The 18,838-nt window shown below is 30.4% G+C and overlaps 4 protein-coding genes and 1 long non-coding RNA gene across 5 annotated transcripts; 3 read left to right on the top strand and 2 right to left on the bottom strand.

Moving 5' to 3' along the window:
- Positions 1-6,206: 6,206 nt before the first annotated feature.
- LOC122523871 (LDLR chaperone boca) lies at positions 6,207-7,764 on the bottom strand. Its single transcript, XM_043645811.1, has 4 exons — positions 7,559-7,764; positions 7,356-7,430; positions 7,101-7,261; positions 6,207-7,032 (listed from the first exon to the last, which is right to left on the bottom strand). Exons 1-4 carry the CDS (start codon positions 7,736-7,738, stop codon positions 6,840-6,842), a joined length of 609 nt encoding a protein of 202 aa, XP_043501746.1. The 5' UTR covers positions 7,739-7,764; the 3' UTR covers positions 6,207-6,839.
- Positions 7,765-8,135: 371 nt separating this feature from the next.
- On the top strand, positions 8,136-8,775 carry LOC122523869. The gene is made up of 2 exons (XR_006305397.1): positions 8,136-8,614; positions 8,701-8,775. It is a non-coding gene; the product is annotated as an uncharacterized LOC122523869 (long non-coding RNA).
- A 21-nt stretch (positions 8,776-8,796) lies between these two features.
- LOC122523865 (tetratricopeptide repeat protein 21B-like) lies at positions 8,797-13,521 on the top strand. Its single transcript, XM_043645804.1, has 6 exons — positions 8,797-10,925; positions 11,007-11,323; positions 11,418-11,752; positions 11,860-12,067; positions 12,146-12,459; positions 12,526-13,521. The coding sequence occupies exons 1-6, from the start codon at positions 8,797-8,799 to the stop codon at positions 13,156-13,158; spliced, it is 3,936 nt and encodes a 1,311-aa protein (XP_043501739.1). The 3' UTR covers positions 13,159-13,521.
- On the top strand, positions 13,354-14,917 carry LOC122524276 (malate dehydrogenase, cytoplasmic-like). Its single transcript, XM_043646424.1, has 5 exons — positions 13,354-13,618; positions 13,720-13,865; positions 13,933-14,085; positions 14,177-14,338; positions 14,813-14,917. Exons 1-5 carry the CDS (start codon positions 13,354-13,356, stop codon positions 14,915-14,917), a joined length of 831 nt encoding a protein of 276 aa, XP_043502359.1.
- Positions 14,657-18,781, bottom strand: LOC122523866 (proton-associated sugar transporter A). Its single transcript, XM_043645805.1, has 9 exons — positions 18,164-18,781; positions 17,810-18,072; positions 17,169-17,426; positions 16,819-17,069; positions 16,649-16,753; positions 16,273-16,587; positions 15,949-16,079; positions 15,691-15,865; positions 14,657-15,604 (listed from the first exon to the last, which is right to left on the bottom strand). The coding sequence occupies exons 1-9, from the start codon at positions 18,361-18,363 to the stop codon at positions 15,374-15,376; spliced, it is 1,929 nt and encodes a 642-aa protein (XP_043501740.1). The 5' UTR covers positions 18,364-18,781; the 3' UTR covers positions 14,657-15,373.
- Between the last annotated feature and the right edge of the window lie 57 nt (positions 18,782-18,838).

Below are 18,838 nucleotides of genomic sequence, written 5' to 3'. Positions count from 1 at the left end.
AATGTTACTTAACAATATTTCTTCTAATTTCCAGCTTTTTTCATGGTATCGATAATTACTACCATCTCTAATGATGCTCTAATTAATTATTTTTCATAATTATGTATTCAAAGATCGTATTTCGTATTAAATTCGATTCCTGTCACATACACACACATACAGGCATATATGCATAAGTATAGGTAGCTCGTACACATACACTCATATATTTGATTTTTTTTGTATTATACTAATGTAATCTTTTTTTTTCCTTTTTTAGGTACCGATCATTAGGAGAGTCCAGCAGGAATACATATACTCAGTCTAACAATTGTGTTTACTCTTTTTATCTTCATATTCATCGAGGTAAGCGTTATTCTTTTTTTTAAACCATACAGAAATGTATACAAAGAGTGAGAACGAAAGTGAGAGAGAGAGAGAGAGAGAAAATAAGAAAACAAATATTCTATCTACGGGCAATAACGAATGTGTACGTATATTCCAGGAATTTCTCGAAGTGAGAACAGAAGAAACGAAGACAGCCGAAAACAAAACGAAGACAGCCGAACGTTCGACATGAAGGACGCGGTTACGTGTTCATTCCTGATCAATCCTTCAACGAGCTAAGATCTAACGAACGTGACGTATTAAACTATTATATATATATAACGTTATCGATTTTTATTAACAATTTTTACTGATATTAAATACTTTATATGTAATTTTATACAAGTAGTGAGATAAAGGCAATTAATATTGCTTGAATTTATATTGATTCTTTATGATAAAATATCTTTAAAAGTGTGCAATGCCTTCAGGAATGATTCACAGGATATATTGTTCTATAATCTTTTTAGTATGTTTCAGCTTTTCAGAGTTTTATTTAATTTTATTTTATTCATCGTCATCCTAAGGGTAGGATACCCATCCTGCAGTCATCAATGAAGACTAAAAGTAAGTATATTTTCCTATTAAACGTTTCTATGATAACTTTAATGGTTTTTTATTATAACGATGATATTAATTGTTCTTTTTCTTTTTCTGTTTCAGAACATCATTGCAATCGAGCGCGTAGGCAATGAGGTACTCGTGTGTTGCATCGTAAAAATAAAATACAAAAGAATCGGAAAGTAAAGTCAGTGTTGATCGTCGCATGTTAAAGTTTCGTTTGCTCGGTTAAGAAACTCCGTAAGTTTCTTTTATTCGGTTTAAACGTGTGCTCATCGTCATCCTAAGGGTAGGATACCCATCGTGCATTCATCAATGAAGAATAAACGTAAGTCAATTTTTATTTTAAACACTTTCTCAATAATTATAATAATTTTTTACTTACAACAATGATATTTATAATTTTGTTTTTATTTCTGTTTCAGATCATCATGGGAATATATCAGTGTTGGAAGTGTTTGTGAATTGTGTTTGTGAAGTGTTGCAAGTGTTCGTGCATTGCTATCGTGCGCGAAGCAATATACGGGAGTGTTGTATCGTTAAATATAATTAAAATCACGGATTAGAAGCACGTTCGTTCGTTTTCTTTTCAATTCCGTCGCGTTCGCGAACTATTTTTGAAATTTATATATTAAATTAACTGCGACCAATGCAGTAATTGCATTAGAGTTTGTTCGAGTAAAGTTGTATTTTTATCTTTAAACAGTCGCACAGACTGTTCGCGTATTAGAATCAGTGCATCAATGAAGATTTTTCTACTTGCATTGACTGTGTGCAAAGCAGTCTTTGAATTAGTTGTGTAGAATCAGTGATCGGGCGTAAAACAAATTAAAATCAAACGCGAATTAGAATCAGTGTTGTTCGCCGTATAATTTTATTTCGGTTTCGCGATAAGAAACTCATCTATAGTTTCTTATTTTCGTTTATACCGCGTTTTTAGATTCACGCGAGGTGCATCGCCATGGTGCAATTGAATTTCATCCCATTGGAATGCATTGTAAGTATCTATTTTTATTTACATTTTATTCGATTTTATTTTATATGATTTTGGATTATATTGCAAATAACTTATCGTTTTGTTTATTTTATTTTACAGATATGACGACGGACTTTCTACCTTATCAAAGATGTGGAATGAATTCTTCGATGGATCTTCGATGGATCTTCGATGGATCTTCGATGGATCTTCGATGGATCTTCGGTAGATCTTCGATGGATCTTCGATGGATCTTCGATGGATCTTCGATGGATCTTCGATGGATCTTCGATACTCGCATTCTACAATACTTGCTGCGAAGTAGGAGTGTTTTGGAGCCATCGTAGAACTTCTTATGCCGTGAGTTAAAATTTAAAGTCCCTCCGGTGCTCAATCATGTCGAGGATGAAAGGTCCTAATCGGCACGAGTTACTGGTTGTAATTATTTAAATAAATTAGTGACGAGCACATGAGTAATTCCTTTCTAGGAGTTACTCATGAAAATTGTATATTATATTGTATATTGTATTGTATATTTATATTAGTTCAGGATAGGTTTTCTTGTCTCACCGGTTAAATTCATTTAATTAATAATGCAATTAATAAATGCACTTTCTTTTTTATTACGTGTTTTGTTCGTGGTTAGTAGTGGTGAAATCGAGCATTTATTTACTCGTTTTTGTCCAGAAAAGCATGTAATAAATGTCTTACATGCATTGCTTCGTACTTAGTTTATCTAATCGCGATTAATTTTAATATATCGATACTTCGATATTATAAATAAATGAGCAAGAAGACAAACTCATTCGCGACGGATAGATTCTAGCAGTTAAGTGGTGGCTCAAAGCCCAGTTCTTTTATTAGAACAGCCAACTTAATGAAAGGAGTCGTCCGAGGTTGTTTATATATATTTTTCTCTTTTAAAATTCTTAAATATTAAAAAATTAAATTTAACAATTTTTGCATAATCAAAAAGTCAAATCCAAATGACTTGTAAAGTCTTAGTCCGCTTAAATGAAATAAAATGTTTTGATATATGTTATAAAATAAAATGTTTTTATGTGTTCATATATATATATGTTAATCATGTTTTTTAGATCAGGATTTTCAGCTTCTAATATACTAATCTCCCGTTTCTCCCCCCTGTACTTTCTGCGTTCTCATCTATGCGTGTGCCCAGGTGTTACTCGTATGGGTGAGAAACGGTTAGTATAGGTTTAGTTTTAAGTTTTTCCCCTATTGGCGGCTGTCATTGTGCTAGTGATTGCACGATGTACTTTACACCTGTGTGTGCGTATTAGGTAAAGTGTTTTGTACATCGTTTCGCGATATTTTTTAATTAATACATCATTTAATACTGAGAACACTACTTCTACATATCACGTGTGATATGACAAATACGAGTGTTTCTATATTTTTATATTTATATTAAATTTTTCTACTTTTTTTTTGTAATAAAATCGTTTTGAATAGTAGAGTTACCGCATTTATTTGTGGAAACTATGATATACTCGTATATAACTAGTATGCAATATATACTAGTGTATACTTGTATTTTTGCATTAGTCATTTTTGCAATAATCACTAGCCTTGACAGACGATTACAGCATTGGTACGTACTCCCATAAGTTTAGAAAACACGCGTTTGAACTAGGGTGTCGGAGGTGCCCCGGGGCATGCTCTCTAGTTTAGGCTTTTGCACCCTGGTGGTATGTGAGAGAATCGTGGAGTGAGTGGGTGGGTATGTACGTATGTTTGATCTTTTTAGATATTGCCAATATACAGGCAGGTAGCATACTTAGGTGTGAATGTTTATTTAATTTGTAAGTAGGTAGAGACCGGAGAAGTCGCGCGATTGTAATTTCCACTCAGGAGTGGACAAAATAAATTTCTTCTCCGGATATTATACAAAGTTTCAGCAACCTTTAGATTCATTTATCATTTAAATATTTCTTTTATTTTTTCCATATATTGCTGATACTCTGTACCACGAGATATAAATCAGTATCGAACGGTTCAAAAGTCTTTGCGTTTTCTTAAAAATTAATTTTTTTTCGAAAAAGTGAAGATAGCTGAATACGTTGGATACTTACTTAATATTAAGTATATTAACGCTTTGCTCTTTAGTAATTCCTACTGAATACTTCATTTGTTTTATATGTATAGTAAATACAAAGTAGAGTAAAGATAGAAGATAAAAGTAGTCGAGTAAAAAAGTAAGATCATAAAATGTGTGTATGACAAAGTTTCTGCTTTTGTTTGATACTATTGAAGTTTTTAAATGCAAAGTGTTAATAATAGGTTCATCGATTAGATCAAATATCTGTTGAGGCATTCGAGTAAATATAACTATACGACTTGTATTGTAAAATACGTTTAGAAAAAGCCTCACAGCAGAGTTTAGGGCATGAAGAAAGAAGAGGCTAAATGCCGAAGAGGCTAATGCCGAAGAGGCCCCCACTTAAATGTGGCTGAAGAGGGCAACTACATAGACTATTGAGCTATTTTCAAAGGTTCAACAGCAAGTTCGAACTTTTCGAGAATAGTTCTCTAGTCACATTTTATATTTTATTATGTTACTTGCTTGCTCGTCATTAATTTGTAGTTGTAATTGGAGATGATGGACCATTCCATCCCCTTGGCACGCCAAATCTGTGTCTAAATTGTCCAAAAGATGCATAAGTTTTTAGTTAGTTAAAGTCAAAAATATTAAAATTCTCGTATTATTAAATTTAGAAGTTTTAATGACGTTCAGTAAATATTACAGTCATTTCTTTTTTCTTGTTTCGTCTTTAAGATTTTTTACTGTTATTGTATTTTATTAAATTTGCAATTTTTCTTTTTTACTTAACGTAGTTTAAAAGTATTTCATAATAATTAATAGGATAATATTTTTATTAGTAAATTATTATAATATTTGTACTTTTCCTGTTTCTTAATTAATTATATTTTTTAATGTAAAATCACGCGTTTTTATTTAATTTTATTTTTCAAACGGTAAATAGAGATTTGATGAAAGTAAATAGAGAATTCAAATGAAAAGTGCATCTGTAAATTGGACTACTTATATGTTAGGCTATTCTATCACTTGATTGTATGATTAATATAGTTTTCTTCTTGTTACAGGTGATCATCGTTGGAGTTATCATCAAACTTCTGGATTCTTTTTTATTTGAGTGTTTTAAATTGCTTTATTTTAAAATATACATATAATTGCATTTCTGAAGGCACACACACGTTTATATATTAAAAATTAAAAATAATTATTTCAAATTCTTTATTACAATAATTATATGTACTATATTATATACTATCAAAGAATATATCATATGCTATCATATACTATCAAAGAATACTGTTTTCTTTGATAGTATTGTTCCGTTATTGCTTTAAGTAACTACTTTCGCCCACTGGTTTTCAGGGTTGTAACTAAGTTGAATTAGGTTAGGCAAAAAGTTGACGTGTGAGTTTCTATGTATTTCTGTATTCTTTGATTAGAGCATCTCTTTCTATTGTTTATACGTCTTTCCAACTAAACGACCAACCTATAAATTATATTCCTATGTTCGTTAAAAAAAATGTACAGATAGAAAGCGATAAAGATTAACGTATAAATTTTTGTATTCACCAAAAATAATATTTATATTTATTAATGTGTTTATATTATAGGCACAAAACTGTCTAACACGGGAGAGTGAGTATTAATAATGTTTTCAATTTTTTTAATTACGCGTAGAAAAAAAATGTTACTACTAATATATAAATAATTAAAATAACCGTGATTGAACCTATTATTTCAATTAGATTTAAAGACTAAAATTGGTATTATTTTTTAGCAAGGAACAAAGTCGAGCCAGCATGCCAGAGCCTGTAAATCATCAGGTAAATGCAGCTCGTAAAACGTTCCAAACATTATATCAAATTTCTAAATTACTCAATACAAACTTAGATCCTGCAACGTTAAGTATTTGCGTAAGGCTGTGCGAAAATGGGGTTAACCCTTATGCTCTTGCTACGGTAGTAAAAGAGTTGCAAAGAGAAGCAAAAGCTATGAATAATGCACAAGCTGATCCTACAATCAGTAAATCTAGTTTAAGTAAGTGATTAATCTCATTTTACCGTTATGAGTCTCACTGTTATTAATATATAAAAATGCTCTCTATAAAAAGATTTGTTATTATTTTCTATACTATATAATGAAGAATAATTTAAATATGATTAACTGTTTGTGCTTATAAGAGATTTTGATTGTATGTAATAGTATGATCTGTATTACATGGTTATTACTATGACACATATGTTCTTCCAATTTCTTCCAATATATTTATTTTCATGGTTTCCATATTACATTAGATATGATCTAATAAAATGATTGATTTTACATTCCATAAATTGTTGATTTCTAAAAGTATTTTCCTTTCGAGCATCTTTTCCGCTGTGACACTCCCAACTGAACGAGACACTGCAATTCAAGTGTACACATTGCGCAAGGACAGTCATCTTTAGATTCTTACCTTATTGCAATTATAGCTGCTGTATATAGTAATATACGCATAGAATTATATTGCAAATGTTGTATGTATGTAGCATCTCATGCAAACCGATTATAGTGAAAGGATTGAATTAGATTTATAGTACATTTAAAATGGATTCATTTAAATTACATTTAATCAAATAAGATTATCCTTAGTGTCATTGATATATGCTATTTATTCATTTTTCATATGACATTTTATAGGATACGTCAATGAAACATAATTTATTAACAAAATTAATCTCTTTTTTTCTTTTGTCATAAAAAAACATATAGATATTATATTTAAGTTATAAAAATATATCGTTCAAAATAATTTGCGCGTTTTTGTTCGTAAGAAAAAGAAGAAATAGAAGAATATAACTTTTTAATAGATTCATTTGAAATGATTTTGTTAATATTTTATAATTCTGACTTTTTTACTTTATGATTTGTTTTCTTGTTTCCTTGATTTTTACTCTTATCTCTATAATACGTTTGTCCTTCAAGTGTAACATGAGATAACTCTGGTTGTTCTAGTAAATAATTCTTAGCGTCAACAGCTTGAGATCCTTCACGGAATAAAAAGACTGATCGTTTAGGATCAATCGAATATCTAAAATAATTATACAAATTATCTTTTGTAAATATAAGTTATGATATTTATTTACAAGCGAAGATTACCTTTCTGCTATGATATGATTATTTTGTAAACTAGTTTGCCAAATGCGCATTATAATACCAGCTTGTTCTTCTGAAAGATCTTCCCTTACATCCACAAACATCATAACACCTTTACCTTTTTTTGTCATTTTGAGAACATTATCAGGATTAGAAACATCTATCTAATAAATTCCAAAACATTTGACATTCATTTTTGCATGATCGTTGTTAACAAAAGTGTTACAATATTACAAATAATAGATACTAATTGATTACCTTTGATAAATCTATTTTTGGACTTGGTCTAAGGTGTTCGGGAAGTTCATCCGGTGGCAGAGGTTCTTCATTTTCCTACAACATAGCAATAATATGTGTGACAATATAATATATATAATTATTATATGAACTATTCACAAGACAAAGCAATTAAAAATGAAAACTTAATATTGATCACTTAATATTTTAAACAATTGTCAAACCTCCCATTGGTCCAATAGATGTTCCAAATCTGCATCATTCATATCTCTTATATCTTTATCACGCCATGATTTCTTTTTATTTTCATTAGAATTATTTGCACTTGATATAGTGAGAATCAGTAATATGCTACAGAAAAATAAGTTTATTTTCATGTTGAAAATATTTCTCAAGATTAACATTTATTATTGTTTAGAAGATTCTATTATTTCCTACAAATAAATATAAAAAATATCACTTAATTTAGATTTAAAAAAAAAATAACTTTTATTTTTTTTTTAATTTTATTTTATTAACTTTGGAAGCAATATGATTTATTAGTCTATCAGATATTAAATGCAACATTGGCATTCTTATTAATTTCAGCCATTTGGTTTAGTGTCATTGGTAAAGTAAAATCTACCTTACCTAGTAAGTAAACGTAGTATTATATTTTCAGTGTACGATTTATTAAATTTAATTTGAAGTTGTGAAATAAAAAAAAGCTTAAAATCATATATATTTATTTTTCATTAACTTATATTCATAAAAATATAGAAGTTTGAGAGAAAATATTATAATTTTCATGTGCATATAAATTAAGGTTTAAAAATTATTTGACCAATGACTGTTCTCCTCATTTACCCGGGCTTTGAAATTAAAATAAATTTTAATACAAAACTAAAACCCTATTGAATAAAATTGTTTAGTATGTAGTGCATATAAATTATATATTTTAAATAAAAATATAATAATATAGTTTTTCGAGAATAAGTTAAACATAACCAAGAACATAAAACACATATATAACAATGTTTTTATTTAACGTTGCTAAGCAACTGCTTTATACGATGCACACGAATGCATGTACATTAACCTTGAATAAAATCAATTACAGTATTTTTATTTTAACTTAATATAAATCAAACTATTTATCGTTAGATTTTATAGAGAAAGATGTATAGAATAATGATTTATATTAGTATAGTAATAATACACCATTTATGATTCATTTAAATATCAAAAACCAAAAATATATAAAACTATTGTATGATTAATTAAAATATCAATTTACAAAGGTATTATTTCATTTTCATTTATTAAGAATAATTATGTCGTAAGATATATTTTAGATATACAAATCTTTTTTTTCTATGTAATAAAGGAACATAAGACGAGAAAAAGGATACGAAGAAACTTTTTTAAAAGTTGTATTCAAGTGTGAATTTATTTCATTAATTAAAAACCTAGAATCAATAAGATGGAAGAGCAAGAATATATAACATGGATCGAGTGGTTATGCTATCAGTTTTATTACAATGGAATGCTTAATCATGTGAAACAGGCTTGCGATACTTATCCAACAAGCGATCATCTGAAACTCCTGCTTAGTCTTGCCTATTTATTAAATGGAAGGATACATGATGCTATTAAAGAAAGTAACAATTTAATTAACAATCCAGAAGTCTTATTGCCAAGTTTGCTTATACAGAACTTGGCGCATAAAGTAAACACAAATACAGACAAATCGACTATAATGCAAATTGATATAAAAATCAGAGACGAAAGAAGAAAAGCATCAGCCACTGCGTTATCATTATCTGCTTTGGTATTATTATTGTACAAAAAGATTGATAAAGCTAAAGATTATGCTGATAGAGCATATAAAGTTAATCCTGTTGATGTAAATGTCCTATTGGCAAAGGGTTGGGTAGAATTGTACATACCAAATGATGATAATCATACGAAGATAGATTATTTTGACACAGTTTTAAAAACACATAGTAAACATTTTAACGCTCTCATAGGTACAGCAAGATATAAACAACATTGCAGAGATTATACAGGTGCAATATCGATATTGAATTCATTAATAGTGCATTATCCCAAATTAAGCTTTCCACTGGTAGAAAAATTATTTAATCAATTAGCTATGAAAGATTGGGAGCAAGTACTCGAAACTGCTAATAGAATATTAACAATAGATCCTAATAATTTAGATGCGATAAAAGCTCATTGCGTCGTTGCACTTTGTAAAGATGGAGAATACGGCGAAAGTTTAAAACATTTGCAATTATTTTTGAGAAGTTTAATTCTTGCAGAAGGAAAAAATATTGATCTTTTGATCAAAAACATACAATTATTTTCATGCATAGCGTGTGGAAATGAAAATATATTAATGGAATTATGCAAAGTAACTGATAAAATGTTACAACAGAATTCTAATTGTGGAGAATTAATGGTCGAACTTGGCAATCTGTATGTTTTATTGGGAAAAATAAAAGAAGCTGAACATTGGTATAGGAATAATGTACGTATAGAGGAATCATCTTTCCCAGCTTTGATAGGTTTGGCTCATTGTCAGTTGTTAGATAATTCTGCAAATGCTCGAGTTTTGGCTAGACAACAAATTGATTTTTTAATGGAGATTCAGTCAAGCTCTGTAAGTCCTAAATTATTGTTTATGTCATCGATTATTTGTGAAGATGATCAAAAAAAAGGTCTTCAGTATTTAAACATGGCAGCAAAAGTTTTATTAAAGGATTGCGAGTACATTCCTTATGGATACGAATACTTAACAAATTTAAATCCTGATTTATGTGTGGAAATTGGAAAACAACGTTTAACTTACTCTGTTTATGATACATCGTCCATGGGTAAAGGAAGCTATGAAACAGAAAAAGAACCACTTTTAGATTTATTAGAAAAAGTTGCCGAATCTTGCCCTGGTTTAAGCAATGTATTGTTAATATTAAGTAAGATTAAAATGCAAAGCGGAAAGTTAGAGGAAGCTCAAACAATATTAAAAAAACTTTTGGATACTATCGATTCTACAAATGCTCAGGGACATTTATTAATGGCACAGATTTTGGCATATCAAGGTCATTACCAATTAGCTTTACAAAGTCTTGAAGTTGGTTTGAGTTACAATTTTAAGATCAGAGATGATCCAATTTATCACGTGGTCAATGGTATTATACAAAAAGAGAATGGAGATCTTGAAAGTTGTATACAAAGTTTTGAATTAGCTATGTTGTGTGCGGGTTTAAAACAAAATAAAAATACAGCAGAAATTAAGAAAATTTCTATACAAGAGAAAGCGATGTTGTATCTTGAACTGATTTCTGCGTATAGTAAAATGAAACAATTCAGCGAAGCTTTAGCATTGATGGAAGATGCGATAATAGAACTTCAAGGTACTGCAGAGGAAAGCAAATCCACAATAGGATATGCAGACTTGTATTTGGAAATGGGAGAATTGGAAAAAGCAATAGAACATTTAGCAAAAGTAAAACCAGATGAACCTTATTATGTACAAGCTCATACGAAATTGGCTCAAATACATTTAAAATATAAAAAAGATAGGCAAGCATTCGCTAAATGTTTCAGGTATGCTTTATTTGACTTTAACAATATTCTAATTTATCGAATAATTTTTTCTATATCAGTATATATATCGACCTGTTTTAGAGAATTAGTAGAATACTGTCCTGGTCCTAAGACGTATGGTATGCTTGGCGATGCGTATATTTCTATACAAGAACCAGAAAGAGCTATAGAAGCCTATGAACAAGCTTTAAATCAAGATCCAAAAGATAAAGCAATTATAGCAAATAAAATGGGAAAGGCATTGATAAAAACTCATCAGTATATGAAGGCTGTTAATTATTATAAAGACATTATAAAACAAGCTGAATGTAAGGATTTAAAATTAGATCTTGCAAAATTGTTTATTAAAATGAAACAATACGACAAAGCTGAAGCTACTTTGGTGGAAGAATTGAGAATTAAGTATACTTTTTATGACTAATGTAATAACGAAATAATAGTAATAATAATTTCTCAGGTAATATAATAATAATAGTAATGATAACTCTTCAGGTGCTCGATTTGAATCAGATTTGGAAAATTTAGAAAGTCGAGGACACCAATTACTCTTACTCGCGAAAGTCCGTGAAAAAGCTGGTAACATACAAGCAGCACTCTCGGTCTTAAAAGAAGCTAAGGAAAGTCAAACAAGGTATATACAACGCCTTACTATGGCTTCGAGTACAGTAGAACAAAAATATGTAATAGCGGATATATGCATGGCAATGGCAGATCATGCATCTGCTATAAGAGATTATGATCAAGCAATATCACATTATAAGGAAGCTTTAAATCATAAACCAGCTGATATTAAAGCTTTGCTATCGTTAGCAAAGTTATACATGCAGGTTATTATATTTTTTAATAATTTTATAAATACCCATTAAGAGATATATCTCTTGAATTTATAAAAAAAAAATATTAATTTGATAATAAGAAGTATTATAATTTTTAGATAAATAATTTGGACAGATGTGCTCAAACATGTACTACTCTTTTAAAAGCTGATCCAAATAACGAGGCTGCATCTGTTATGATGGCCGATCTTGCATTTAGAAAAGTTGATTTTGAAACTGCAGCATTTCATTTTCGGCAATTATTATTACAAAAACCAATGTATTGGACGGCATTAGCTAGATTGATAGAAGTTTCTCGCAGGACAGGTATTATATTATTATTCTTTAATTATTGAATTTAATTGGATAATATATTAAATATTTGTTTAAAAATATATTTCTTAGGAAGTATAGACGATTTAAGTGAATGGCTTGATCTAGCGCAAACGGCAATGGGATCTAACAATATGGAGGCTGGTTTCTATTACTGCACTGGTTTATTAGATTGGAGAATGGGAAGATTAAATTCGGCTCTTAGAAATTTTAATTATGCGAGACGTGATCCTGAATGGGGTCAACAAGCTATTTATAATATGATAGAAATTTGCTTAGATCCTGACGACGATACTTCGTTGTCCAATGAAGCTTTCAATGATGAAGATATGGAATATCAAGATTCAAGGACAATGGCCTTGAAAACTGCTTATCGTTTATTACAGGTAGATATTATAAGAAAATAATTAAAAAAAAATAGAAATTAATATTTTTGAAACTCGTTTTATTAGGAATTAAATCCAAGAGGTAGTCAGCATGAAATGTTGACACATAGGCTTCTCGGTAACTTCTTTCTTCTTGCTACTAAACAAAAATCAAACATCGAGAAAGCTTTACAGGATTGTACGAATTTAGCTAGTCAAGAAACACTCAGAGATCACGTTGGACCAGCCTTGGGCATGGCGATGGCACACATTTTATTAAAACAAACCCCGCGCGCCCGAAATCATCTCAAACGTGTTAGCAAAAACGTTTGGACTTTCGAGGATGCCGAATATTTGGAAAGATGTTGGTTACTCTTGGCAGATATTTATGTTCAATCGAGCAAATACGATTTAGCGAACGAACTGCTTAAACGCGTCTTGCAACACAATGCTACGTGCGTCAGAGCACACGAATTGTCCGGTTATATTGCTGAAAAAGATCAAAATTATCGGGAGGCTTCGGTGCGATACGCTCAAGCATGGAAATTCGGTGGTAAATCTAAATTATCGATTGGTTACAAATTAGCTTATTGTTGTTTGAAAGGAAAATCTTATGCTGATGCTATAGAAGCTTGCAACGAAGTATTGAGACAAAATCCTGATTATCCTCGTATTAGAAAAGACGTTTTGGAAAAGGCTATTAATAATCTTCGCACATAATTGGCGAATAAATTAAAATACGAAGAAACAAATAAAAGATATTTATTTTGCTTGACTTTTCTTCTTTTCATTTTTTTTTTTTTTGTTACGTATGATAGGTCTGAAGAATGGTGCAATAACATCAAAGATATAATTTCGTTGCTATTATTTTTTTTTGTTCTTGCCAAACGTCACGAAATATAAGTGTCATGTGTCATGGATTTTGTAACCAACGACGTGGACGATGAAAATATTGTTTTCGGTCATTCTTCTTCATCTAACGATCGTAATGTTTTACGAGTCGTGGTTACCGAAGCAAGCACAGAAATCGCACTCGCTCTCATGTATCGTATTCTTTCTAACAAAATATTTGATGATGATCAATTGATTTATTTAATTGCTTATGAAACCTTTGAGAAAGCATTATTTTTAGAAAGCGTTGTAATAGAACTTACGGAATTCAGTTCGGATCAATTAGACGGTAGTTCGCATTTTGACAAATTTTTTTACTTCAATTTCATATATATATTTTTCTAAGTGTTTTTACTTTTATTCTTTTTTTTTTATCTTCGATATACATAGGAATTATTTGGACGCATGAACCATCTGTAGCTTTTAAAAACGCTGATATTGTATTTTGTATCGGATTAGCGAGAGGATATGAATTCATAAACGAAGAAAACGAGGATACATTTTTCGAAGAGTGTTCTTTAGCTTCGAAATTTCACGTACCGATTAATTTCTATTCGATATTGTAATATAAATATTATCTTATAAATATGACATTTATTTTAGGGTGAAATTATAGAAAGGTATGCTAAAAAAGACGTCAAAGTAATTGTTCTAGGAAACATAGCTGCAACTATTATTTCGCATTACGCTAAATCTATTCCTAGAAAAAATGTCACCGCTTTGTCAAACTTCAACATGAAAATTTGCGCTGCTCACGTTAGCTTTACTTTATTATTTTATAACTGTACTAATATAGTTATGATTCATTCTATTTTTTATTATCACACAATAAAAGTTTCATTTGTAGATAGCAGCACGAACTGGTTGTCGTGTCGATCAAATTAAAAATATTATCGTATGGGGTACCAATAATAAACTTACCTTTCCCGATTGCAGATACGTATGTTTTAATAAAGATGTGATTATTAATGATTGTTTACACATATGGTTAAAAATCGATTTACCACAGGTATGTTAAATTGTATATTAATTAATATAATTCACTTAATCGCGTGACGATAGATAATAGATGCGTTAGAAAATATTTTTCAACGTGTGATGAAACATTTCTTCTTCGTAAATTAGATACTGCAAAATACGTGGAATAGATTTTTGTATAACAGATCCCTTGCATATGCACTTGCAGAACATTGCAAAATATTGTGGCATGGAACGGAAAAAAATGATTGGACTTGTATGGCTGTATACTCTGACAATTCTTATGGTGTTAACGAAGGAATATTTTTTTCCTTTCCAGTATTTTGCAATAACAAAGAATACGAGATCGTTCAAGTATATCCAGACAATTTTTATTGAGTTTCAATTTTTCGTCTACTCTTTTTCTTTTCTTTTTTTTTTCCTTTCTTTCTCTTTTTTTCTTTTTCAAATAAATTTTTTTACATTAACTTATTTATAATATTTATAATATTTATTTATATACAAGGGTTTATTAGACGACAATTCGTACGTTCAACGACAAATAGAGAAATTAAGCGAGACCCTGACGTCGAAGGTTCGTGCTGCATTACAAATTTGCAATACGGAGTAAACCCATCGATTTACAAGAAGAGATATATTTTTAATTATTTATATTATAAGATCTCAAAAATATAAATATTGCAATAACTAAAAGTTCGTTTCGCGTTTCTCTCTCTCTATCTTTCTCTATCTCTCTCTTTCTCGTACAAGCAGCATCTGATTAACTATCCTATAGCATATATAGTATGTTTTACGATTTAACAATTAATTCAATTGAAATTTGAAAATACTTCTCTAGTTTCAAGATCGTTTTAAAATCGTTTTGTGCTGTAGTAATGTACAATACGCGACAAATATTATATAAATTAAGCGACATTATTGCGAATATGTTAACGAAACATTTTTGATCTCATGAAGTATATATTATATATTTTTTATTTGTTGGTCCTTTAGATTTGATAGTTCACTCTATTGCGTCTCTCTTATTTTATTTTTTATTTTGTTCTTATTATATTTGATTTTATTTTTAAAGATCCAGGTACATTATTTGAGTAGCTGAAATAGCACCGCAAGCTGCCAAAGTGCTTGCAACGCATACAACCGCTGTTGTTGTACCAGACACACTGACTATAGTTCCAAGACAACAAGAAAGAAAAAACTGTGCTAAGAAGACCATGGAAGAAACAATTGCTATGTCAGTACCAAGACCACGAACGGTACCACTTTGAATAGCCTCTCCTTCGAACGTAACTTCGAACTACGAATTCAATATTTGATTTGATTATCTATTTATTATTTTTTTATATAAAGATAAAAGCAAAATATAATATTTGTTTTACTCACCGTCGAGGAAGCATGATAATGTGCAACTAACAAATAAGGCATTGTAAATAATGTGGAATACATGACACCAGCTGTCCAAGAAAATATTATCACACCAGCAGGATGTTTTACTATAGCCATTAACATCATTCCTGCACTGTAAAACAATAGTCCACAAATGTATACTTTGCGAGCTCTGAAAAACAACAAATCAGTATTGTCAATTGTTCTCGAGGGATTTTTTTTTGTTTAAATGAAATTGTAAATTGTTTAACTAACTTGTAACGTTTTATTAATTTTTCAATGATCAACGAATAACACGAGCAAGATAAAGAATACATTGACATTCCCCAACATCCAAAACGAACACCACTTTCGTATAATTCTCGTTCTTTTGTGCCATCGGGAGCCTACAAATCAAAATCATTGATTTAAGTATAACAAATATTTCATAAGATATATATTATTATGATAAACAAATTCAATTTTAATGATAAACTTTTTCGTTGTTCTTTTTAAATATTATTCAATCAAAATTTTCTCATCCCGATTCGTAAGAAATCGAAATTAACGAATAAATTAAATGACAATGAAATTCTTAACCTGAGGATTACCACCGTAAACAGCTTCGCCAACGAAATCGGTGAAATATAAAGAGTAGCATACGTGTGCCATCCAACAGAAAAGATTGGTCAAACAAACCATTCGAAGACTATGAGGCATATAAACGATAGAAAGAAGATATTCTCTTAATGAAACTTTAGGATCAGATTGAACACCAGTCATTTCGTATGTCATCTGATTAGGGTCTTGAGTGTTGGTGGTGGTGGTGGTGGTGGTGGGTATATCGGGTATCATCGGTGCTTCACCAGGTCTTTTGATCGATTCTTGTACCGGGAGTGGTTTTAAAACGAATTCCTATAAAATAATATAATACTACGATCAAATTATTTTCCAAATAATTCAATAAATCACTCACATCGTTTTTGTTCACGTTAATGTCTTGTTCGATATCAACAGCTCCGTAAGAAGTACATTCTTCGTTAGTTATTTTATCATACTCGTTTCTCTTGGATTCTTCGATCTAAAAAGAAAAAAAGAAAAAGAAAACCAAATGTTAAGAGAGAAGACAAAAATATTAACAATAACCTTTTCTTCCTGAATTTGTTGATATTGATCCCTTTCGAGTACTTCCAATGGAATCTCTTTGAAACTCGTGATAGTACAAGCGACGCATATTATAAAAATAATAGTGATCAATGTGAAAGTAGCGTGAAGGTGTCCACCTAACATAACACCAATTGCAGTAGCATCCCAATTGATACCACCTAATCCGTATCCCATAAAACCACCAAGTCCTGCCATTATGGTGAACGTACTTAATCCTTTGGCATGGTCCTCTATTTTTCACATATACATATTTAAATAATTAACAATTTATCTTTAACGTGTAATAAATAATAATTATTAATCTATACCAATGTTAGAGATTATTTTACCAGGTATAGTAACGTCAAGAAGATAAGCTCTGGCTGGGCTTTGACAAGCATCAGCGTCAAAATCAAGTAAAACCGTGCCCAAAATCGTAAAAAATATGCCCCACGAATGGGAGGATGGTTTAAGCGTCGATGGATCATCATCATCTTTAGATAATTTTGCCGTAGTTCTATGACCTAATGGGATCGTTTGATTGTTCCATGATGGAATGTCACCGAACGCATATCCCATGTCCTCGCCGTTAGGCACCAAAATTAATCCTAACAGGTGAATCGAAATGAGAGAAAATCATTTTTTAAATTAATTCGATTATTTAACACTAAATTTACGGATGTTATGTTTATTACTTTTTTAATGATTTACAAAGATTGTTTGAATGAAGGGTTGAGTAGAAGGGGAGGAATTAATATTTACGTATATTTCATTAAGTAATTAAAAACCAACACATATATTTAAAAAAAATAATATTTAAGTTTTATATATATAGTAATCAAATTTTTAACGAGTCAAATTAGCTCAATCCGTAAATCTAGTGTGTTAAACATTTCGGAAGTTGAATCTTTTATCGATTGTTTATTTTTTTTATTTTTTTTTTTTGTGAATTTGATTAAGTTCAATTTTACATAATTAATTGATAATTCACCTATTAAAACTCCGATTGCTAACAAAAGTATGAATGGTCGTCTTCTGCCGTATTTTAATCTGCAACGATCGCTTACGCTACCCAAGATTGGGGTTACGAAGAAACCGACGAGAGGGCTCAAAGCCCAAACCAAGGTCATGTGTTGATGATCCACACCGATTTTCAATAAAGTTGGCGAAACGAATGCGGTCTCAGCTGCGTAAGAAAATTCTATTCCCATGACGGCCGCCGATACCCTTATCAATTCTCGTCGTGTTTTTTTTCTATGGATATTTTATTTTATTTTTTATTTTTTTTTTCCAATTAAAAAATATGACCGAAGGATACACGATATATTTGTTACATCATAAGTACCTGTAAATATGAGCATAATCGTCCAAAGTTCTTTCCAATTTGGGAGGACCACGAAGATGATTCAAAACACCTGGTAATCCTTGATCCAATGGTACACTGTTCTTCCATTCTTTAAAAATATCCCATCTCTCTTTGACTTTATCCCGAACATTGTGAATTCTACCGGCAAAGCCTTCGTATTCGTGCAATTTATCCACCATGGTGTTCACTGGTTACAAAACTATCACCCCCCTTTTGCTTCTTCTTCTTTTGTTTTTAATAATAATAATTTTCAATCGCGAGTTCGTGCTTTCATTATCGCAACAAGTATAATAAATAATAATAGTAATAAACAAAACAAAACAAAATACAACAGCAATAACAACAACTAATTTGTTTCGTTCAAATATTAAACATTGATTTGATTTGATTTGATTGATTTATTTATTATCAGGTTTATATTCGATTTTTCTATTTATCTAATTATCAGATAGGTTTGATCATTCACTTTTTTTTTTACATAGAAAACTTGCGTAACACCGTCGAGAAGCACCGCACGACTGACACCACCACCGTAAACTCGCAATCGTGAAAGCTCCAGCGAAAGCTCTCCTCTTATTCTCTGTCTCTCTCTTACCCTTACCCTTACCCTTACCCTTACCCTCATCCTCACCCCCCACCCCAACCCCCTTATCC

Source organism: Polistes fuscatus, unplaced genomic scaffold (assembly GCF_010416935.1).
Source record: "Polistes fuscatus isolate 324 unplaced genomic scaffold, CU_Pfus_HIC Scaffold7, whole genome shotgun sequence".
In the NCBI taxonomy this organism is placed as follows: domain Eukaryota; kingdom Metazoa; phylum Arthropoda; class Insecta; order Hymenoptera; family Vespidae; genus Polistes; species Polistes fuscatus.
Note: the sequence above shows the minus strand (reverse complement) of the source record. Positions and strands in the feature narration are given on the sequence as shown.